Source organism: Phodopus roborovskii, unplaced genomic scaffold, assembly GCF_943737965.1.
Source record: "Phodopus roborovskii unplaced genomic scaffold, PHOROB, whole genome shotgun sequence".
Taxonomy (NCBI): domain Eukaryota; kingdom Metazoa; phylum Chordata; class Mammalia; order Rodentia; family Cricetidae; genus Phodopus; species Phodopus roborovskii.
In genome coordinates this window covers 34,364,294-34,388,036 of record NW_026126407.1, presented here as the reverse complement: position 1 = coordinate 34,388,036, position 23,743 = coordinate 34,364,294, and the positions used below count along the sequence as shown (strand labels likewise).

Below are 23,743 nucleotides of genomic sequence, written 5' to 3'. Positions count from 1 at the left end.
TCCCTTTGCATTCTTCTTCTCTGGCTTAGTGGATGGATATAAAAATCACTTCCTTCATAGTTGCCTCCTGGATAACTTGGCTGCTAAAGATGCCATTCTATTTGCCAGTTCCGCTTTGGGGATAGTGGGTTTCATGTACATATGGACACCAGAGTCCATTGTGGATGACCTCCAGAAGTCTATGTTCTCTGTGAATCCTGCTAATCACAGACCTTAGCATGACTGCATTTCTTCTTTTCCAGGCAACGATCTTTCCCCTACTCTGTGTTCCCCATCACTAGGGCATATACTCTACTACATACAACAGAAAACTTTAAATGCTTTGGTCTGATTACTAAAGAGAAAAGTGGAGACTTGAGCAGTTAGAGTGGAAGGCCGGAGTCTTAAGCTAGGGCTTCCTGATGCCCCTACCTTGAAGTAGCATCCCTTCCCCCAGCTTGGGGAAGGGAGTGGTTCTGTGGACTCCATAAGTTAACAGCACCCTTGGTTTGCAGCTTTGGAAAAAGTTTAATAGGCCCAGAATCAATTGTGCCTTTAAATTCTAGAGAGCTGAAGAAGATCTGGGTGTCTACAACCAAGTAACTCTTCCCATCTTTTTACACACACACACACACACACACACACCACCACCACCAATTTTGTTCCAGAAACTCTGGCAGATGCCATGGGGATCCTGAGGGGTCAGATGATCTCTGCAGGAATCTATTGGAGAAGATGCATTAATTATAGTACCAGAAAGAAACATCCTAGCACATGTGTGGTCTTGATAAATACTCTGAGAGCTAGATGAGAGATAAAGTTGGGTCTGAGAACAGTGACTATGTGTGTACCTGTAGGCTTGGGATAAACTCACTCTTTTATCAGAAAGGGCTTCACTTTCCTCCTCTGCCAGATCCACAAAGCATAACCCTTGTTGTCTTAATTCGTTTACTCAACAGAGACATGTGTACTTTCCCATCACTGACCCCAGTACATTTTCTAAATCAAATGTCCAAGGGAAGGCCAGCAGAAAGGGAACCTGGATTTCAGGCAACAAATTTCCCCCAAGGACTCCTTAGCAGAGTACACCCAGGGATGTACTCTGAGGGTAATGTAACACTTTACCATAAGCTTATTTGACATTGCAACCTTAAGAAAAAAAATAATAATGGGGTAGGCACATAACCCATAACTGTCTAGCGATTTCCTCTTCAGCCACAACACAAAGACCAAAAGGCCTGAGGTAGAAGGCAAGTTACCCGTCCTTCCTCCTTCACTTCCTTCTTTCTTTCCTTCCTTTCCTCCCCTTGTATTCTTCCACTGATTCCGTTTCCTCCCCCACCCCACCTCTCTTCTCTATTTCCTAGTCTCTCTCCTTGTGGTTGTGACTGAAGTTGGCTCAAGCTGCTTTCCCTTTTAACAGAAAGAACCCTATGTGCCCAATAACCAACTAGTGAGAGAAGGAAACATCCTTGCTGCGTTGATAAAGAAAAATAAAACTACTTCGCGGAGCAGGAGAGGGAGTTGGGGATTGAATCTGAGGATATTTAGAGTCACACCCTGGCACGGCCCCAGCGACCCATTCATTCTACCATTCGCGCATCTGGGGTGGGGGGGGGGCGGTGCTGGAGAGAACTGAGCGAGTAAGGACAGTGTCCAGCAGCAACAGCATCTGGGTTAGCACCAGAACCAGAGTCATTTCAGAGGCAGGCTGAGGACAGAGTCTGGATCCACCACTCCTTGGAGATCTACTAAAGCCTCACTGGTTGGGGCTTTGGTCTCCTCTACCGCTCCTCACACGGAGACAGTGTCCTTCCGCAGGCCCTCAAGTCTCAATCTCGCACACACAAATTTCCATCCCGCCATTGCTTCAGAGTGAAGAGCTGGGCACCTGGGATGCTCATCCTGTTTTTTCTGCCATGTCAGTCCTTTTTCCTCCACTTTTGCCACCGGAGTCCCCGGACAGCGAAGCAAGGGGCCAGGTGTCTGCCCAGGAAGACGCAGACTGCCATGGTGCAGACCCTCTCAGCCCAGATCCCTGAGAAGGATATTTCCATCTCCTTCCCTCAGCCCCCTTTCTCGTTCCTCACGTCCCTGCTCCTTCCCAGCCTAGAAGCTGGTGCTCAGAGCTCCCTTGCTCGCCACTTTGCCGGGAACTTTGGCGACTCCCCTGCAACACCGGGAGAAGGATGTTAATGAGGGAGTGTGGCCTGGCTCTGTGAACAAGCCAGCTCAGGAGCTGCGATTGGCTGCGGCAAGGCGGAAGGATGACGTTATGCAAAGAAGGGGCGTGGTCATATTGTGAGGGCCCCGCCTCTTTCCCTTTGGGGTTAGTGTGCCTGTGTTTAGCTCTGGGGAGAGTCAAACTGGATTCCACTGGGAGAGCCTGCAAATCACTTCTATTTTAGCAAAGAGAAAACAGAATCTCCATCCAGCAGGGTCCACCCCTCTCTTTCTCCCTCTCCTCTCTCTTTCTATCTCTTTCCCTCCCCCCCCTTCCTCTTTCCCTCTCTCTCCCCTTCCCCCCACCCTCTCCGGTGTTTCTGTCTACAGCAACCAGCGTCCTCATCTACACGCACGGAAAGGAAAGAAACATCTTTGGTTCAGAGAGGAGGAAAAAAAAAAAAAAAAAAAAAAAAGAGAGAGAGAGACAGAGGAAAAAAAAACTTGCCTGATTGTGGAAAATGACACTTCAAGTAGCCAAGCCGGCTTCGAGAGTCATATCTATTGTTTCTTGAATTGTCATCAGGGTGGTTTTTTTTCTTCCTGCTTCTTCAAGTGAAGGTACCTCTACAAAAGGAAACTCCAGCCCCTCCTGTTCTCCAACGGCCTGTGATTACTACAAAAAGAAAAAAAAAAAAAAAAAAAAAAAAGCAAAAAAAAAAAAAAAAAAAAAAAAAAGGAAAAAAAGCACCCAAACTCAAAATCAACCAACCAAACAACCCCCAACAGCAAAGCATACATCTCTATTTTTTTCTTAATTTTGGTCTTTTCGTTGGATTTTCCCTTTCTTTTTTTCCTCACCTCCCCCCTCTTGTTATCGCTCAGTTTTGAGCAAGGGTTTACATTTTAAAAAAATTTTGCTTTTCGGCCCACCGCCTTGATGTAGCGCGAGTTTCATCGACTCAAAAAAAAAAAAAAAAAATCTGTGGTTGGCGTTTTTCTTCCCTTTTTTTTTTTTTTTTCAATATTTTCAAAGGGGAGGAGATTTTCCACAAGAAAAGGTTGTTTTCATGTTTGGGATCCAGGAAAGCATCCAACGGAGTGGAAGCAGTATGAAGGAAGAGCCGCTGGGCAGCGGCATGAACGCGGTGCGGACGTGGATGCAGGGCGCCGGGGTGCTGGACGCCAACACAGCGGCGCAGAGGTGGGTACCGCTTGGGGACCGTGGCGGAGAGGCCGCGGGCTAGCGGGAGAGCCCGGAGGCGGCGGCGCGGCTACCCGGGGCCCAGCCACGCGAGTGCGTCTGCCGCTGTGCTGCGCTCGCAGCCCGGGCTCCGCGCTCCCCGGCTGCGCAGCACTTGGCGCAGGCGGCCAGAGAACTGCGAGCTGCGGAGCTGCTGGAGGGAGCCGAGCCCAAGCTTTGCCGGCACTTTCCGCAGCCTCATCTGCGATTGTTTTCATTTTGTTTTAACCCAGAAGAGGCATCTCACCAGCGCGGTGTTGGATAGCTGCGCTTTTCCGACCGCTTGTTTTCTTTTCTGGGTGGTTATATATTTTTTTCCTTTTCCTCCCCTTTCCTTCGCTTCCTTTCCCCTCTATTTCTCTTTCCTTTCCCTTTCCCTCCCTCCCTCCTTCCCTCCTTCCCTCTCTCTCTCTCTCTCTCTCTCTCTCTCTCTCTCTCTGTCTTTTTCCTTTTCCTACTTTCTTACTTTATTTTCTTCTCTCTCCCTCTTTCTTCCTCTCCCTTCACTTCACGTTTCTTTCCTTTTCCCCTGCCTTTCCTTTCTTTTTTCTACCTTCGTTGATTCCTTTTTTCCCTTGTCCTTCTTACACCCTTGCGTTTCCACTCTTTTTATTTCCTCCTTTCTTAGCTTCCCGCTTTCTTCCCTCGCCTTGTGGTCTCTCCTGTTCTCTCTCCCCATTCCTCTCCCTGGACTCTTCTTTTACTTCTATCTAGTTCTCTATCACACCCCCAACCCCTCTAGCCTTCAGTTTTTCTCACTTTGCCTGCAGAACAGCAGTTTCCAACTTTAATTCTCTTGTTTCCCAAAAGCCTTCTTCCGCCCCTGTCACCTTGGCCTCCTCCAGTCGCGTTCTCACTCTCCAGGGTCTACACTGAGTGGCTTGGAGGCCATGCCCTTGGAGGCCAACTTGAGGAACTTCCCTAAGCAGAGCCAGAGACCTGTCCAGAGGCTCTTGGTCCCAAGTGAGAAATGGTACCCTATCCTTTTCATTCTTGGCCACCAGCTGGGCTTATGGCAGTGAAAAACTTGGTGGCCCTGGGCCCCATTAGACTTCTAGGGTGTAGTAGGAGAAGGAAGAGTAATTACATCATGCCAGTTTTGGGGGCGATTAGAGGCAACTGTTCCAGTACTATTCCCATCCCCGCTGAGCACAGGGTTGGGAGTGGTTGGAAGCGAGAGTGAATTGGGTAACTAAGCTGGAAGCGAAAGTGTGTGTGTGTGTGTGTGTGTGTGTGTGTGTGTGTTTTGTGTGTGTGTGTGTTTTGCCCGGTTTTGTCGGGCAGTTTGGGCTGTCAGTGCGGTGCCCCCGGGTGCCCCAGTCTCTAGTCCCTGGCCGAACTGCTCAGCCAGCAGCCTTTGGGTTTCTGAAATGTGTGCGAATGATTTCTCAGGATGGCAAAACTTTTATCAAGACAGGTCTTTTATTAAAACACAAAACCAAACAACGTCAACAACCACATACAACAATAAAACAAAACATCCCAGTTTCCTTTCCCATGGCGATCGATCATTTCTAATAGCCGCGGGTCCCAACCTGGGACCCTTCTCCACTTGCTTGTGTTTACATAGAAAATTAGCGTGCTGAGGACAGGCACCGGCAGCTTGCCCAGGCTAGGGAGGTTTCCTGGAGGGTGGCTGTTGCAGCGAGCAGCCCAGCATGCTTGCATTCGTTTCCACCTGCCCACTTACTTGGAAGATTTGGAGGCGCAGTTGGAGCCCATTCCCACGCCCTATCCTTCGAAGTTGTAAACTGCGCACTTTCTCTCTAACCTCCTTTCACCTCACCCACGGTCACGTTTCCTCTGCACGCAGCGCGCTTCAAGTGGAGTAAAGACTGTAGCGTTTCATCTCGCGTCCAAAACCCAAACAAAACTTTCACACCTCTGAGTTCTGAGGACCCGCTGCCTCTGAACCGGGAGCACAGAAACATGAGTGGCATGTGTGCGGTTCTTCAGCCGCGCTTATGCTCCTGATGGGTCATGGAAGGCGCCCAGGGAATGTTTTGGGAGCAGAGGAGGTGGGTGTTTGGGGGGTTCGCTTGCTCATGTCCTGGGTGACAATGGGAGTGTGGGACAACGTTTGGCTTAGCGATCTAACTCTGCGTCTTTGGTCGCAGCGGGGTGGGTCTGGCCCGGGCTCACTTTGAGAAGCAGCCGCCTTCTAATCTGCGGAAATCCAACTTCTTCCACTTCGTTCTGGCCCTCTACGACAGACAGGGCCAGCCCGTGGAGATTGAGAGGACTGCCTTTGTGGGGTTCGTGGAGAAGGAAAAAGTAAGTGGGTGTAGAGCCGTCCCCAGTAGTCCCAGGCTCAGGGAGCAGGCCCAGGTGCCTTAGAGGAGCGGCCTCCGTGCCTGCAAAGCCATCCTCACACTCCTCTGAGCGCCCCACCACCCCAGCCCTGTCACTTCCCGTCCTGGACGAATCCAGGCTCCTGGGACACAAGGTCCTGTTCCAGAAAGTTAGCATGGAGCCCCCAGAACTGGAGTCCAGGCAAAACGAACCCTACTTCAGTCTAGCCCTGGGAGTCTGGGCTGTGCTAGCTCTTAACTATCAGACCATGCCTTACTTGCCTCAGATGGCCCAGGCTGCAGTCCCCAGGTTCTAAGAGTCCCACCCGTGTATATCTCACAGAATTTTCTGGAATGGGAGAAAGAGCAGTTTGGGATAAGGGTGGAGGAGGGATTAACTGTTTGCCACAATTTCTGTTGCTATCGGGCTGTCTGGGGGAGGGAGGGTCCCATTTGGGGAAACTTGCCTTGAAGTTGGTACACTCTCTCACGGAGACCTCTCTCCTCGTCTCTTGTGTCTTTGGGCCCTGCTGCAAACCAGGAAGCCAACAGCGAAAAGACCAATAATGGGATCCACTACCGGCTCCAGCTCCTCTACAGCAATGGTGAGGCTCCTGTCGGGTCGGTGCCAGCACCCTGGGGCTCCGGGTCAGGGCAGGGGGCTCACGGAGCTCCAGGTGGACGAAAGCCCCCCAGCGAAGCTCAGTCGTCAGCCACCCTCCAGGTGAACAGGCCTCTCCGAAATTTCATCCTAGGAAGTTTCTCACCTGAGGAGGCAGAGGGAGGCTTGGTCAGCCCCTGGGCTGACTGGAGGCCACTTGGTCCTAACTAGACCTCTCAGTTGGCTTCTTTCTCCCCTTCGTGAAGCCTGTTTTGCTCGGCCCAAATTCTAGGTCTCAGGGCTCCTCGGTTCTGAGGAGCTAGGAAGGGTGGTGGTCCTGATGGGTCCAGGAGACTGCAGAAGGGACTCCAGCCTGGGGAGGGAGAGTGGCCAGGTTGGGGGGGGGGGTGTCCCACCTCATTTCTAGCTCCAGTGCTTGGAGGAGTCTGGTTTCAGGGGAGGGGGCTTTTGAACTAGGCCCGCAGATCCTTTCTGGATTCAGGGGAGGATCTCCCTTTTCAGGACAGCAGGAGTTTCCCTTGGTCTTGCCCCCCTCTGTGTGCAGATTTTGTTTGTTGTTGTTGTTATTTATATTTATATTGTGGAGATTTTTTTCCCTTCAGGGGTTTACCCCCTCTCTTAATTTTCCTTCCTCCCTCCACCTCCAGGGATAAGGACTGAACAGGATTTCTACGTGCGCCTCATCGACTCCATGACAAAACAAGTAAGTTTCTTAGAATTCCACACTGTGGCGACGACTCTTGGGTCACAAAATTTGCTGCGGTTCAAAAGCTGCTTGTGCCACTACTGAGAGATGTCTGGGACGCAAACTCTCAAAGCCAGGTAGCCCTGGCGAAGTGGTAGCAGTGCAGGCTTGCCGGACCTTTTCTGTTGTAACACAACTGTCTGGGGATCGCTGGAACTTCTCTCTCTGGGAAAGCCAGGCCTGATGATTAAGGCCTGGGGTGCTGAATGAAGGAGTAAGGACTGGACTTCCTCTAACTTGGTCAAGGAGACCTAGGGGATACAAAAAGGGGCCAAGGAACCCCCACCCACGTGAGGCAGTATGGACTGAACTTGTGAAACCCAAACTAGCCAGGCTTTATCCAAGGCCCAGGCCCCAGGAACATGGAGGGGCGGGGCTGGGGGCAATGCTGGCTCCTCCAGGCCTGCAGAGCTGGATGAAGTTTGCAAATGACTTTTTCACAGATTTTTATTTTTATTTTTATTTAAGGCGGTGGTATTGGAAAGTAGTGTTGAAAGTGGGAGCGTACAATTGTTGGAAGGTGTTTTGAAAAAAAAAAAAACCCTCCTGCTTTGGCCTCCAAGTTTGGCTAAGAGCCAGGCAACAAAAGCTAGCTAGCTTTCTGGCTTAAAGGTAAAGGGACAACATTTTCTTAAGCTTGCTAACAGTCCCTGTCAGGCAGTATACATTAAGGTTGAGTTATGTTTTAAAAGATACAATAAGCCAAGGTAGGAGCGAGGCTTGACATTTTAATGAGGCACAGGAGTTTTTTTTTTTTTTTTAATTTCCCCCCCATCTTAATTTTAAGAAAAAGTATAGTTTCAGAATGAAGTAGCTGGTTAGTTAGTTGAAGCAACAGGAAAAAAAAAAAAAAAAAAAAAAAAAAAAAAGACGGCTTTATTTAGAGGAGGAAAGAACTCAGAACAAAAAGAAAAGTTATCTATTGTACAGCAAATAGCAGTTTAGGACCAGGGTTAAAATGTGTTTACTTTATTACCATTTTAAAATATTCCCTTTAAAACAAGGAGGGGTGCATGTCCTTCACTGGTTTAGAAGGTTTGGAATTAGGGTGTGCATGCATAATTAAAAATAGCTTTAGATCTGCCAGGCTATCGTGTGCAAAATACACATAAATAAGCTGTTGGGAATTTGCAATCTTAGCAGAAAGCATTTAATAACAGCTCATGTTAGTTATTATGAACATATTTATCATGTCTCAAGTAAAATATATGAAATTATGGGTATGAAGTATATTTTTAAAGTAATAAGCTCTGAAAAAATTGATGTCATGTTATTTTCCTTAAGTATTTTTCTCTCTGGAAGATTGTGTTCATTTCTTAGTTGACAGCTCAGAGTAAATTTCCATTTATTGTTTTAATCATATTTATTTTCATGAATGCATTTGATGGCTATATAGTATAATCGTCTTTCACTTGAACTCCGAATTTTTAAATTTTTCCCTGCTGAGCAGAAATACAAAATACTTGATTTTAGTAACTTTTAATTTGATGTCAAAACAAAAATATACTAGGTGGAACTTTGCTTTTCAAAAATTGTTTTTGATATTCTGACTTTCCCTTTTCATCAGAGAGGAGTAGAAGCATGGGGACCTGGAGGAAAAGAATGAACTCTACTCCACTTGTATCTATTAGGGCTTAATTTTTAGGATAAAGGCATCCACACAAACAACAGTGTAAGGCCAATGTGTTCGTGGAACATTGACCACTGAAACTGTAGGCCACACTATTACAAGCACTGTTCCAAGGAGCACAGAATTAGTATATGTTAGAAGAGATTGTTTCTATCTGACTTAAACCTCCCAAGATCTTCAATTGTGATCTCTCTAAACAAACAGTGCTAGCAAAAATTAAATTTATCAGCATACTCTTTCATATGATAACAGTGGGAGGGTATTTAAAAATATAAAGCAATACATCAAATACTCTTAGTAACAAGGTCATAGAACTTTTAAAAAATCTACAGGTGAAGTTATCTTTGAACATTCAATAGCATTTAAAAAAAATAACAGGTATAAAAAAAGTCATTTGCCATATATTACTAAAAGTTTAAATTATAATACATGTAGTCATGTATTCTAGTCAAGATCAACCTGAAAAAAGGGTTAATAATTATCTAAGTTGGTGCAAAAGTTTTAAGACAACAGACATGTTAAGATGAGCCCATTTTCTTTCATAATAATTGAGTAACCACCCTTCACCCTTTCTATAACTTTCACTTTGAAAGGTAATCCATGCTCATTACCCAGTTGCTTGTTCTTTGATTACATGCTGCAAAAGTTTTGGAAGTAGGTTACCTTCTTATGTATGCAAAAAAAAAAAAAAAAAAAAAAAAAAAGCAGATAGAAATACCAAAAGCTTCAGGAATAAAACAGTGGACCTTCCTGTAGTTCAAAAATATGCTATGCTAGTTAAATGCTTAGTCTGATAGAAACATTCTAAAAGCCTTGATGCTATGGAAATATACCTCAGCCTCTTTAACTAAACGTAAGGGTTGGCAGAGGCTGAATGATTAAGTGGTAACATTGCCCCTCTGTGAAATACTTTCTGATGCATTCCAGATTTTGATATTTAGAGTGTGGGGCAGAATACAATTGGCAGTGTGATGAGTTCTAAGAACACTAGAGCTAGTGGAGGGAATACCTGGCCACTGAGAAACCTTCTTTTCATTGATCCATGACCCCACCCCTTTACAGCTATGCCTTTGTGCATGTGATGTCACATCCTGACTGGCAAGCTGGGGGTAACATTGGGATGAAATCTTCAGCCAGTAACATGCAGAAGTTGCTGTGCATGCTTCAATGACACAGGTTGTTCCTCATTGTGAGTGGACACGGTAGCACTGAGATGAGGCAGAAACCCTACTCAAGCAATCAAGATGTATGAATATGACACAGTGTTTCACACCTTCCTAAAGTGTCTCATTTGGAGGAATGTTTCCTAATTTTGAACTCTACCAGGAATGACAGAGCCTCATCAGGAGTGAATGTGTAAGGCTCTGGGGTCCCATCTCCTTATGCCTCCGTTGTAAAACATAGGGTATAAAATTTGAAAAATAAGACAAACCCCAAACAAACAAAAAGCCAAACCTGTTCGATTAAAAAAGAAATGTCTTGCTTTTGGGAAGGGTTGTTCAAAACCAAGTTTAGCTGGCCTAAAAATAGATTGTTTTTGTGTCATTGCTGTTTTTGGTATTCTATTAGTGAGCATGCAAAAGCCCTCAGGATCCAGGAGTTTATGGCTGATGCATCCAGAAACAGTGTCAACTGTAGAAACTCTCCTGTACCTCGTTGGGGAGGCCCAGGCTTAACCTGCCTCACTTCAGATTTTCTTGTGTCATTTGAGATATGGTTGTGTTCCATGGTTCCTCCAGTGCAGTGTTTTTTGTTTTTTTTGTTTTTTAAGTACTTAGTAAACACAAAACTAGCTCATTTCTCCACCATCTTACTCAAAGAGTGAGGTTTTCAAGAAGAAATACTTAAGGGAGACTCAATCTCCTGTTCCCTGACCCCAAACAAAGTGTTTTTTTTTTTTTTTTAAATTGTGTTTATTTATTTTTGAGGAAGGCCAACAGAAGTCACATAATCTTTGTATGTATGTGTTTAAAGGTGGGCCATGTGAGGAGGGCACTGCAAAAGGCCCTGTAGTGGAGGGCAGGCATGGGCCAGTAAATGCAAAGGTTGCCAAATTTGCTTCCGAGCTAGATTTCTTTATATATTTGTTTGGATGTTCCTAGCACTTAAAGTTGTTGATTTCACTTTGTTTTCCTCCCATTGATTGTTTCATTATGTTCTACCATGGCTACATAGATTTGATTAACAACTCTTTCAGTTCATTGGTAGATAAACACTTTTTTGGGGGGTGGGAGGGGCATATCTATAAGTACCCAAGGAATTTACCAGGCCAGCAAAGAGGCTCTTTCATATATCCAGGGAAACAAACAAGAAAGGACAGAGTAGGTTTATGTCAGGGGCTATATTTCAACAGCTTTCAGTCTCCTTTGGTAACATGTCAAAAAATGCAGGTGATTTAAATTTCCTTGAACATAGTGGAATGAAGGAGTTTGGAATTTTTATGCATGATCAGGACCTGTGTTTGGGAAAATGTAAACTCATCACAGTGGAAAATGTGTTGTTTGGAGTCTGGGGGTGAAAACAAAGCTGATGGTTTTGGAGAGATTGCCGGAGCCAGATGGCCTAGTCCTTCCCCAGTCTGGCGGCCCAACTGCTCCCTCCTGGATAATATACAGCCATTTGTTCGGGGATATTTACGCTAGAGCTGTTTCCATGTGAATGTTTGAACAGCATTAAAAAACGAACATATTAGTCGGGATGCATTTATCGAACTCATATGGCTGTACAGACAGCCTGTTATCTGTGTGTGCATGTCTTGCTGGGGATGAAGACTGGGGACATGGACATTTGTGAATTGTTGACATAGGTTTTGGAGCAGGGAAGATTTGGTTTTAGAGAGGAATTAAAATATATATGCTTTTAGAATCAAACTAGTGGGAAGAATGATTACACCCAACCCAAAGTTTTGCTGTGAAAATTAAGTGGATCCATATCTGCAAAGTCCTTGGTACAGTGATTGACATATATTAAATATATAATAAATTAGCTGTTCTTAAGATTTTATTATTATTGCTAGACTGAGTTGACAAAGTCAATTGTATCTACTAATGCAGTAACTATCTGAGTAAAATATCATTTATTACTTCTAGGGAAAAAAAGTCATATGGGATTATTTGAAATATTTAGTCCCCCCCAAGGCATTTGAATAATATAAGGGCTTTTAGCTCTTTGAGACAGAAGGGATACATCAGAAAGTCCCCTACACTGGGGACATGCTTGCCTTTTAGCCGGGGCTGTGATGTAACCGAACAGCATAGTGAATATGATATCATGCCTAACTCACTTCTCAAAAGGGCCTGCTTAGCTGCTGAGCTGGAATTACATCTTTGCAATTTGTTCACCAGTAGCCAAGCAGCTACTTGAAACAAAGCAAGTTTTTATTTTACTCTACTATTAATGTTAGATTGCTGTTTGATACAATTGTTTATGAAATGTCACATCTATGGTGCTTTCTTTGGCATGGCTTAACTTTTTAACTATGGGTCTTTTCCTACTGGAAATGGAACTATATTATAGCTAGCACCTTATTTTTTGTTTTGTTTTAATAAAAGAGCAGTAGAACTTGGTGGGTAAATGTAATAATTGTTGTGCTGTGTGCTGGTACTGTAGGTATCATTATTGCTTTTTTGATTAGCTCAGTTCTTAGTAATTTGCTGTTACTGACGGCTTATATTTAGAAGGTATGTCTCTTCTGGTTGAAGAAGGAAGTTTTTATATTTATTGTCCTTTTTCTCTAAGGTGACAAATAGACTTTGCTTTTTTTGTTTTGTATTCAGAAATAGGAGTATCATTTTCAAGGTTATTATTTTGATTTATGTGGGAAAATCAAGTTTCTGTTACCTCTCCTCCCTCCCCCTCTTGCTCCCTCCTTATTGCAATCCAAGAAAAATTTCTAATGAGGAACATGCACAGTCTCACTGATCCCTTGATTCTGGTGTGGTACTCAAAGAGTTAAAACTATTAGAAAAGTAAACAAAGAAAACTAAGCTCAATTCTCTGAACTTCTCTAGGCAGCCTACTGAAGTATGATCCCGGTGTGTGCTCACCGTCTCGTTTTCCTTTTGCTGTGTGGTCTTTATCCATAGTGAGTTTCAGTGAACTTTTTAGCCTCAACAGTATTTTGGAAAAGCCAGGGATGAACTATACTCCAAAGATGCCCTTTTAAAGAGTTGTAACGGAGACAAGCATGGTACACAGACTGACTGATTTTCACAAATGTCACACACTGATTTATAATTAAGCACTTGAAATGAATGGCATTTTCTCTTTGGACAGCAAAATTTCCACTAGTGCTGTTTTTGGAGGGTGTGAAAGTTTTAACAATGCCTATGTTTTTTTCCTCTTATTTAGTTAATTATAAAAAAATTATGGTTCAAAAGGCAGTCTGAAAATGAGTAGAGGATTAGCAGGAGCTTGTATTTGTTTCTGCCAGCTTGTTATTTTCTGTTTGAGGTTGACATTTAGAGAGGAGAGACTAATGTTACATTAGAAAATCAGGTCTCCCAATACAACTGGTTTTGACAACTTCCCTCTTAGTAGTGCCAGGTTTTGGAAGTTGAGGTGAAGTTATTGCTATTTACTGTTTTACGTCCAAGCATCCCTACTGCCTTGAGGGATTTGTTTGCTCATGGCAGGATTAATGTAAACATTATTTTCCACTTGATGCTATATCTTTTGTTTCTGTGGTTATACACTTCAACTTGATTCATCCTCGATGATGTATTTAAATAATGCATTTTAATAATTTCTCTTGCTCTCCTTCCCACCTTAGTGGTGGCTCCCCCATTCTTACTACTGATAAATAAACACATGGGTTTATTCAAGCCAGAGTTGTCGTTGTCGCTCTCTCAGCAGACCACCTTCCTCGAGATGAGCAGGGGCATGATTTACTGTGGAGTATGACAATGAGACTTCTTTTTCAGTGCTCCATTGTCTGGGTCCTAAACCAGCTGTCTGTTAAAATGGTTTCACTTAAAACAGTCAATGCTGTTTATATGCCCCTGGGATCTCCCAGCTGATCCAACCTCAACCAGCTTGCCTCCAACTCCACAGAAGCAGACATTTAAATAGTGAAGAGAAGCTGAACCCCACCCTCCAGCCCTGCCTCAGATTGGTGTTAGATGATACCTACTCTTGGAGGGGAGGTTGTTAACATCTAGATTTGCTCAACTGTGAACCAGTCTTGCTGTGTGTGCTAAATGTACACAGTGAAGATGCTTTTAGTAAAGGAGCATGTGGCAGGGAGAACTTGGAGGCAATGATTTAAAAAAAAAATAGGAAGGTTGAAGTCTGTCTTAATGTTATTGTGACATTGGAGATCTCCAAATAAATCTATATACGAGGTCCCATCCAGATGTTCATTTCAGAAATCCTTATTTGCTGTGTGTTGTATGCATATATGCACGAAAGTGTGCTGTAACAAGTCTTTTCAGTAATTAAAAAAGAACTATTTTTTTGTTTGTTTGCTTTTGTTTTTTAAACCCTATCTACAGTGTTAAAAGGAGTTCTGCCTTTGAATTACACAGGAAAGCTTACTCCCTTAATGTGACAGTGTCGTTTACTCTAGAGACAGGAAAGTTGTCCTTCCCAGTCTGTGGTAGACATCCACTCTCTTGTGTTGCAGAATTCCCCAGAAGTAGTAGTTCTTTTTCTGCTCCTATGCACTGAGAACTCTTCTTATTCTATCCAGGCTCAGGGAGAGGCAAGACAGAAACCTCAGATTCCCGATCTCCCTAGAGTTCTTAATTATTTCTGAGTAGATCCACACTCTTGGTTTCATTTTTCTATGCTTGATTTGGAGAAAAATCCTCCGTTTTGACTCCATAGCCAGAAGCAGAGTGGCAGCTTGGTATTTGGTAAAGAAATGAGCTACAGAGGGAGCAGGCCCGCAACAAGTGATGCTCAGTTATGAGGGAAAAAACACAGGGCTTCTGGGAGTCCCCATCATCAAAATCAGTCCTCAGTGGCTTTGCCTTGCAGATTATTAACTGGATATGGTCATGGTCCCACTCATTTCAACTAGTAGCCTTGGTTCTAATAATGTTTATCTCACCTAGAAAGATTCAAAATGAGATCTTATATAACTCATATTCCTGCCCCACCCCAAAATAACATAATCTCTCTCTCCAACCTCTCTCTCCCTAGTATGGAAAACTTTACTAGCAGCTGTACACTGACCAGGGTCAACTTGTCAGTTCTTTTCTTGTGAATCCCCAGGAGTTAACTAAGGCTGCCAGGCTTGTTGGCGAACACCTTTATCTGATGAGCGACCTCACTGGCCTCGATTTTGGTTTTCGAAGATTTTAATCAATGCATTTTTCTTTTCTTCATCCCTCCCTCCCTGCCTCTATCCCATCTTCTTTCTCTCTATCTTTTTTCTTCTTCTTTTTTTTTTTTTTTTGAGACAGGATTTCTCTATGTAGCTCTGGCTGTCCTGGAACTCACATAGTAGATCAGGTTTCAGAAATCTGCCTGCCTCTGCCTCTCTAGGACTGGGATTAAAGGCATGAACCACCATGCCTGGCTGCATTTTCTTGAGTAAAGAAACTTCTTGGAATTTGAAAAGGTCATTAGGAATATAGGAGAGAGGGGGCCAGGGAGAAGGCTCAGCAGGTAAAGGTGCTTGCTGAATGATCCTGGAATCCTGAGTTCAATTACAGCATGAAAAGCTGGCCTGTGGTCACTGGTGGATGGTGGGCATCACCCTAACGGATTGGTCAGAGTATATGCTGTTAGTAAACTTGTGGATAGCAGAACCTAGTTCAAAGAGGATTCAGCATCACCCTTGCTGTCGTCCTGCCTTGAAGTCTAAGACCCTAATATGATTTTAAGAAATCCAGAGGAACCCAAATAGAAGGATATTCTGCAAAGTAACTGGCCCACATTTTCAACAATGGTGAAGCCGTGAACTACAATGACTGGAGGATATTCGGAATGAAAGGAAACATGACAGCTGAGCGCAGTGATTAGTTACTGGGTTTTCTTTTGCTGTAAAGGACATTATTAGGTAATTGGTAAATCTCAATAAGGACTGGAGATTAGATTATTCTATTGTATCAATGCTAATTTTCTGATTTAGATAATTGTGCTGTGATTATGCATGAAAATGCCTTGTTTTCAGGAAATGCATGCTGATATATTGAGGCCATATCTGCAATTTGCTAAAAAGTGATTTAGGGAAAAAGAGAAAAATAGGAAGCAAATTCAGTAAAATGCAAACATTTGAGGAATCTGGGTACTGGCTATCCTGCTCTGGACTTCTAAATATATTCTTTCATCCTTTCTAGAAGTATACAGTTAAAGAAAAAGCATTTTATTTTTAAATACAAGGTTATGATGAGCTAGCTGTAAAAAAAAAATGGTTTTGATGGGACAGTGGTAAAGAAATGTGCCTTTTTATTTTCCCACCCAAACCCTTTTCCTTAATTTTTAATCTGTTGCAAAGTGTGTTCAGATACTGTGACCAGGTCATGACCCATGGATCTGCCTGCACCGGGTCTTCCACGTTGTGGAGGTTCTATCTTCAAGTTCAGAACCAAAGTGCATGAGAGAGAATGACAAGCTAGGCACAGAAGTACTTTTATGCACCACATAAGAATAAGAATAACCTTTGGTTAATTTAAGTAGTTTTGTCGCTGAGAAACTGAAGGTTCTGTGAATGTGTGAACATAATTTTATTAACAATTTGAAACTGTGTTATATTACTATTATGCAGTGATACAGTGTTAAGTGAGTTAAACGTATGCTGATGCAGAATCCTCTTCTACCAATTGCACTTTCTTTGGCTGGAATAGTAACCTGTAGAGCCCCGTGTAGGCTTTTGGGGAACTTGGTGGGTATCCTGAAGCAAAATGTGATTGTATTATAAGAGAAGGGAGAGAGAGAGAGAGAGAGAGAGAGAGAGAGAGAGAGAGAGAGAGAGAGAGAGAGAGCACATAAACACTGTGGCTGGCTTAGGAGTCCAGATTTTGAGAATGAGACAGAAGTCTTCATTTAGGGAGCTGACTGTGACTTCATTCCCCACACAGCATATGCTGGCAAATGTTTCTGTTTGGGTGGTTGTACACTCCACACCAGCTCATATTTTCAGCCTCTTGGTGGGAAAGAGGGGTTTTCCCTGACTGTATCACTTCAGAAATGACATAGTTGGTGCACAGACTTGCTTTGCTTTTCCCAAACTTGTTTTTTCTGCTGCTTGCCAATAGAACACTAACTGTGGGGTCTGGGTGTAGTGGAGAGGCAAATGTGTTCTACTGGGATCAAACCCACATGTTCTTCTATATCTGAAATGCAAAATATTGTAACCTCTTCAGCCTTCTAAAGCTTCCTTTTTTATTGATTAGACTTATTTTTATTCTGTATTGAAAGAGAATTATGGTTGTCTTGACAACAGATGCCCATCATGTGCACTGGTCCAAAGATGTGCATAATGAGGTGGTTGAGAGGGCAGGGAGGGTCACATCCTATTCCACTCAATTTGGGCTGATCCTGAGCAATGTGTCCTGAAATAATCAGCCCAGTGAGGCTTTTTGCTCCTATAAGTTAATTGGCCCCCAGCAAGGGCCAGACAGTGAAGAACAAGATTGTTATAGGTAATGCTCTGCTACTTGCTTCTATTTTTAGCTAAAAACATGCCTTTACTTTCAGGCCATAGTGTACGAAGGCCAAGACAAGAACCCTGAAATGTGTCGAGTGTTGCTCACACACGAGATCATGTGCAGGTACGAAATCTCTCTCTCTCTCTCTCTCTCTCTCTCTCTCTCTGCAAAGCAAAGATGAATTTGGATCTCAAATCTAGGCAAAATCACTTCCATTGGTTGGGTATATGTTTATCTTGTTTTTAGTAAATAGCCCAGAAGAAAGAATTCTTAGATACATTTGGTAGTGTCAGAGATCATGGCCATTCTCAATTATTTATAACATTTAATCTCTGAAGACATCAGTCTGCATTTTGATCCTTCACTGTTAATGGCCACAGAGAAGTGCCCTTCCTCATCTTTCACAGTGGAGTCAAATACAATACAGCCTGCTTAGTGGTGACATTTGCACTCAACTTCAAGCTTAGTAAAATGAGAGTTCTCTTGAAGTCAACAGAGGCTTCTGTTTGGGTCAACTTGAAAGTTAGAGTTCCTCCTTTTGAGTTCTACTTAATATAACCCCCTTACCCAAGCCCTATTTCTCCTTAAACTCATCTCTTTCTTTTTTTATCTTTTCTGCCTGCATTTGTTCTTTGAGTTATCCTGTTCATATCTGAACATGAAGTTAATATTTCTTGGGGTTAGTGAGCTTTGTGATTGGGGGAGGGTAGTGAAAAGGAATCCCTAAAAGGTCTAATAATTTATGCTTCTCACATAGGAGTCTTTTCACTTCCAGCTGTAATCATGCTGAAATGGCATCTGAGACCACATTCACCTCCACGGCCTCAGCGAGGCCTGCACAGGAGAAGGACAAGATCAGGGAACAGCCTTTTAACTTGTGCTCTTATTCCTTGTAAAATAACCCAGCATTTTGTTCCCTGTATCTCTCAAGTAATTGGATAAAGCAGGAAGATGCCACTCTGCATCAGATGAAGGCTCCTAATTGCTTTGTTAGCTGAGCAGGCTCTCCCTGGCACAATGTGTGCTTGGCTGCTGAATGCATTGACCAATCCTCGTGAGTCTTCAGCTGCCATCTCAGCACGGGTAGCCCTCATCTGCGGCTCACACACTGTCCCAAAAAGACAGTCTCAAAACTCTACAAGTGGGAATAGAATGGGACAGGCTCCATGTGTTTCCTGAACAAAATCCCAAATATTAACATTTGGGTCTCTACAAATTCCATTTTTCCTTAAAAATAAAAAAGCATACTTCTGATTTTTAGTTCGAAGATATAGAAGAGTTTCACACATTTTACTTCAGTGATTCGTAAAACTCGTTAATTATTCTAAAAACTAGGTTGTTTTTTTTTTTCCCTCCAGAGTTAAAACAGTAGCAGAACACTCCCAAATGGTGTGGGATTTTTTCCATTAGTGGGAAAAGTTAGTTTTACCCTGTGTGTGTGAACTGGATATAATCTAGCTGAATTAAATCTTTCCGAATTAAAAGAGCAAAATCCAGTTTTAAAAAGCAGTAAAACATGACCTTGCCTGCATTCCTACTTCTCCAACCATTTCTCTACTATTTTAGCCTTCTAAATTAGCATACCATTAGACAGAACCCTCTATGTAGAGCTGCACACGACTGTAGCAAAACAGGAAACAGGAAGATGGATTTCAACTAACAGGCCCAGCACTATCTGTACATCGTCTATTTGCATTTTGTATCTGCATATGTTCGGATTATGCTGGAGAGAATTCTATTCTTGAACTACTTAGAGATATATTATGCCTTTCACCCACAGGCCTCTCCTCTATTAAAGCAGTTTATATTTTCCTTGTTTTTAAAATTCATTGGTCCAAAGTACTTTATGATGCTGGTTGTTGTGCTTTACTGCTGGCATTCCCTCTATTTTTCAGAAACATAAAAATAGCAAAAATAGAATCCTCAAACCACTGAAGGCAAATGATGCTGTTTGTACCGCGTGGCTAAGAGGGAAAAGCCATATTCCAAATGTCATCTTGCTAATGTTACAGATTACGGCTTTCCTGGCTGCCTATAGATGTGGACAGGGTACTGTTTGTTTACCAGGCTGCCATGACCCCATTACACAAACCTGTCATCTATTGTGTGGCTAACAGTCTTTTAAATTGCAAATCTGATGCTCTTTAGGGGGCTTCAGGAAAAAAATTCTCACTTTCCATACCATCCTATTTCTCTTGATTTCTTGCCTGTTGTAAGTGGAAGTTGGGATGTGCTGAATTTGCACCAGGGGTGCAAATGCAGCCTCAATTATAAGCATAAAATTAGAATCTGTTCACCATTAATCAGCCTGGCTAATTGCTATGCACCACCATTAGCCATATGGTGTGAAAGACAGCTTGCTCTCCCCAAGATGAAATTTCTCCATTGCAGACATGAAATAGTGAAGGCCCTGGATTTTAAAATAGCTTGTTTTAGATATTTAATTTCTAAACAACTTTCTGCAGTGCTTTCTATCAAAGCTAACGGCACAATAAAACTTTGCATTGATGTCACAAAAGCTGTATGTTTATAATACGCTGGCTATGATGGAGGAGACAGAGAATTTCGTTCCACAAGAAAGGGTTTGGTGTATTCTGTTTGTTCATCACAGGCAAATGGAAGGGAAAAGGAAAGGAGAAGCAAGAGACAGTCCTGTCTCAGGTGTTGTAAGTTAAGAAAAAAAATCCATTGTGTTTTGTGGAGAAGGTGACCCCATTGTGTGAGATGGCTAAAGGAACTGATTTTATTAGTTTATAATTATTGACTCTTGGGGACAAAGCCTCTTTGAGTTGATGAAGCAGGGCACTTTTGTGACATTAGGAGAGAGCCTTTGCCTTTTGGTAAATTGGAATCTGTAACACCAGTGGTCATGGTAGATAAGTTTTTGGGATAACATGGCTCCATGAATCCTTTTTATTTATTTGTTTGTTTGTTTGTTTTAAGAGTAGGATTCTATAAGGGATTTGCTTATATGAGCACCCTGGCCTCTGTGTTTAAATGGAATGCAGCTTGGTAGGGCATCTTGGTATCCCGCTCTCTAGGAGTACAGCAGGTGGTCATTCCCAGTGCTCAGGAAGAAGGCAGATTGCAGGCACCCACACTAGGGAAGAATACTTGCTTATTTTATTTTATTTGGTAGAAGAAGCATGAATCTCAGGCTAGCCTGCTTCCTCTTTTGCTTCCTTATTAGGCTTTTACTTCCTCTTTCTCTTCCTTCCTCTTTCCCTCCTTTCCTCCCTCCCTCCTTTTCTTTCTCCCTCCCTCCCTTCCTTCCCTCCTCCTTTCCAGGTTTAGGCTGATTCCCTCCTTCAGCACCCACTTAAGTATGGCTTCTCCAGGGAAGCACCTCTGGCCCTTGGCCCAAGTCGTAACCTCCTTGTAAGCAGTCCAGTGTACAGATGCTTTGAACTTCATAGAACTCTGTGTCCTTGCTGTGACACCTTACCATCAGTTTTTATTCAGGAAGCCCCCTAAAGGCCGGGAAGTGACTCAGTTTTCCTCCATGCTTCAGCTGTCCCATTTGTGAAATGGGATGTTAATACTACTATCTCATAGAGTAGTAGTTAAGGTTAAATGCTATAGTCCCTATAAATTCTTACCATGATGCCTGGCAGAGTCAGAGCTGAAAGCCAGCTACTCTTTGGAACAATATTAATAGAAGCAGTAGCAGAGATATCATTTGTGCCTGGCCAAGTATTTGGTACTTTGTTGCTCAAAGTAACTGATGGTAAGAAAATGTTGAAAGCAGGTTTAGTGTCTATCAAAACTTGAATGTACTGTTTCATTACAGTTGTGGTGGTTATGTATCTTTATCATTTAGTAGCAACTATGTGCAAGGGCTTGTTGAGTTTAGAGCAAGAAGGAGAGCTTGAAGATGGAAGTTTGCAGCAGCCAATTAGACTTCACTGGTCCAATGTGATGGAATGCTGAGGCAAAGGACTGTGTCAATTGAGAGGGAGGATGAGATATTTGTAGGTGGGTCACAGCAGTGGGAATGGAGATAGCTGAGATGGGAGAGGGATTTTAGAGGCTGCATTAAGGAGAGTTTGTGGTCCAGGCAGGATTGCTTTGTGGAGGTTTATTGCTGTGCAGACCGGTGGCCTGGAGCTGGAAAGAGGGATTTAGTCAAAGGTAACTAGGTTCAGACTATGCTTTTCCAAGGTGAGAACTGAAACTACATGGAAGGTGGAACTGGGAAGCATGGAAGAAGAGGAATAGAGGAAAGAATGTTTCCATTCTTAAGAGGAATAATCACATTGAGTAAGAAGGTCACACTCTAGAATTAGGAGGAATCTTGAGCATACGGGAGTCAAGAAAGAAAGAAGGGGATGTCAGGGTAGGGAAATCAGCCATGGGAGAGTTTAATGCTGGTGAGATGCAGATGAGTACAAGGAGAGAAAAGCCCTAGGTCACTGACTACTCAGAAAGTAGAATCATGTAGGTACCTGAGGCTGGCATCACAGTTTTTAATGGACATGACTGGCAAGAAGTGCTGGCCACCCTTACAAGAAGAATGCTAGAGAAATGAAGAAAGACTAGACAATGTTTGCAAACATGCGAAAAATCAATCAGGAGAGAAGAGTTTCAGATACAAACCCGATTAATTCACAGGGCCTGGAGTGCCTGGTAAGACAGACCAGGTGGAGATTGCAGGCTTGGGTGTTTGAAGATTGAGTGCTCTGAAAATAGGCAACTTTTAGGTGTGGGAGGGGTGATGAAGGACAGAAGAGTCAGTGGGTTGGATTCCTTCAGAACTCATCCCCTTTGTAAGTAATCAGGCTATCTGGTAATTCACATAGCCCATTCTCTAGCTATGTTGGCTGAGGAGGTAGGAATCTTCATTTTTATTGAGATGCACAATTTGAAATGACTCCTTTAGCAAGTGGTTGCACCTGTCTGTAATCCCTGCACTTGGGAGGCAGAAGTAGAGGCAAAGAATTGCTGCAAATTCCAGGCTAGCCTGTGCTGGATAGTGAGTTCTGGCCCCATCAGAACTGCATAACAACACTCTTAATAGTCTTAAAGATCTTCATAGTCGCCACCCACTACCCAAATGGCACATGTCTCCAGTGGCAGGAGGCTCTGCTTCCAGAAAGAAGTTATGTGCTTGAGATGATGATCTGCAGGCACCAGGACTAGGGAGCATTCAAATGTTTCCTGCCCTGATTTATGAACCAGTGAGTCAGCTCAGTAGAAATCTGCCACCTGGGTTAGGCTGCTGAAGAAGGGATGCCTAGGCCTGCTTTTTCTCTAAGTGTGCAGAACTAGTTGGGAGATACACAGTCCCACTAAGCAAGAGGTTGCTGTTCTGAGTATCTAGTCCATGTAGCCCACATGGGGGACCTACTGCTGTGACTGGCCACATTTGGGTTGCAGGTTAAAAGGGGGATGCAAAGAATAGTGGCACCTGCCTGATTTGGGGGGATCCTGATCTTGGGCAAATCAAATTAGGCAAGTCCACGCCCCCTACTAGATGCCTGCTGCAGGGAGCATGTGCACAGCCCATACAGGCACAGATGGCAGGAGCCTGAGAGCTGCTGTGTGAGTGGATGGGGGCCTCAGGCATGCTCATTCTGTTTGCTTTGATCAACGTGCTTACTTTTTCCTGTAAGTGCTTCTTCAACCGTGTCATTTACTGGGTTGCTTCGGTGCAAGCCCTCTTTTGCCTAAATATTAATGATTTTGTCCTTTCAGCTTGTCCCTCCTGTTAATGCCTGCCTTGGGTATAGTGGAGATCAGTGCCTGTCTTTCTTTGTTTGACTTTAGTGGAAAGAAATGGGTCAGTTCAGAGTATCTTCAATGGTAGTGTGTCAACTCTAGCTTATTTCTCCTTAGTGTATAAATTCCATGAATATGGATGTGTATATACACACATATATGTACTTCCAGGTACATGCACACATGTATTGCATGCACATACATGCCTGTGCACATGTGATAAAGTATCTGTTGGAAACTGATTAAGGGAGGAAGAATTTTTTGGTTCATTTCTCAAATGATGATTACTTTGTGTTTCTGGGCCCATGATGGGGCAGCATATCACGGCAGAAGGACTTGGTGGAGAAATGCCAATGGCCAAGGAGCAGAAATGGGGATATAGAAATGGCCCAGGGCAAGGCACAGCCCTCACGGACATCTCCTCAGAGACCTACTTCCTCCAGACAGCTCCCCTCAAACCCCTGTACTGTAGAGTTTCCAGAACCTCCCAAAATAGTGAAACTAGTTACGGTTTAGACTTCATAAGAGCCTGTGAGGGACATGGCATGACTCCATTTTAACTCTCTTTGTATCTTAGCCGAGAGATATTGTAGATACTTTTGCTGAGGTGTTGTGGGCAATCTTTACTATATGATGCATCCGTGTGACCCAAGAAACGGGAACCTCTTTAAGCTAGTTTTAATATTTTTTATAAACATTTCTTTCTACTTAGTACTGTAATAACTTCCATTCGTTCCTTTTTCTGTCTTCTTGAG

General features: G+C 43.3%; 1 protein-coding gene across 7 annotated transcripts in view; it reads left to right on the top strand.

Annotated features, from left to right (window-relative positions):
• Window positions 1-2,320: 2,320 nt before the first annotated feature.
• The window catches only part of Ebf1 (EBF transcription factor 1), a 391,326-nt gene continuing 369,903 nt past the window's right edge, over window positions 2,321-23,743 (top strand). For 4 of the 7 annotated variants that reach the window (XM_051180883.1, XM_051180882.1, XM_051180881.1 and 1 more), the window contains exons 1-5: window positions 2,321-3,346; window positions 5,503-5,659; window positions 6,218-6,281; window positions 6,946-7,001; window positions 17,320-17,393. In XM_051180883.1, coding sequence (XP_051036840.1) covers window positions 3,213-3,346; window positions 5,503-5,659; window positions 6,218-6,281; window positions 6,946-7,001; window positions 17,320-17,393 — 485 coding nt within the window. In that variant the 5' untranslated portion in view covers window positions 2,321-3,212. Of the gene's footprint in view, window positions 3,347-4,231; window positions 4,359-5,104; window positions 5,404-5,502; window positions 5,660-6,217; window positions 6,282-6,945; window positions 7,002-17,319; window positions 17,394-23,743 lie in introns of those variants that run through there. The other 3 variants (XM_051180884.1, XM_051180885.1, XM_051180887.1) reach the window with 3 other exon arrangements.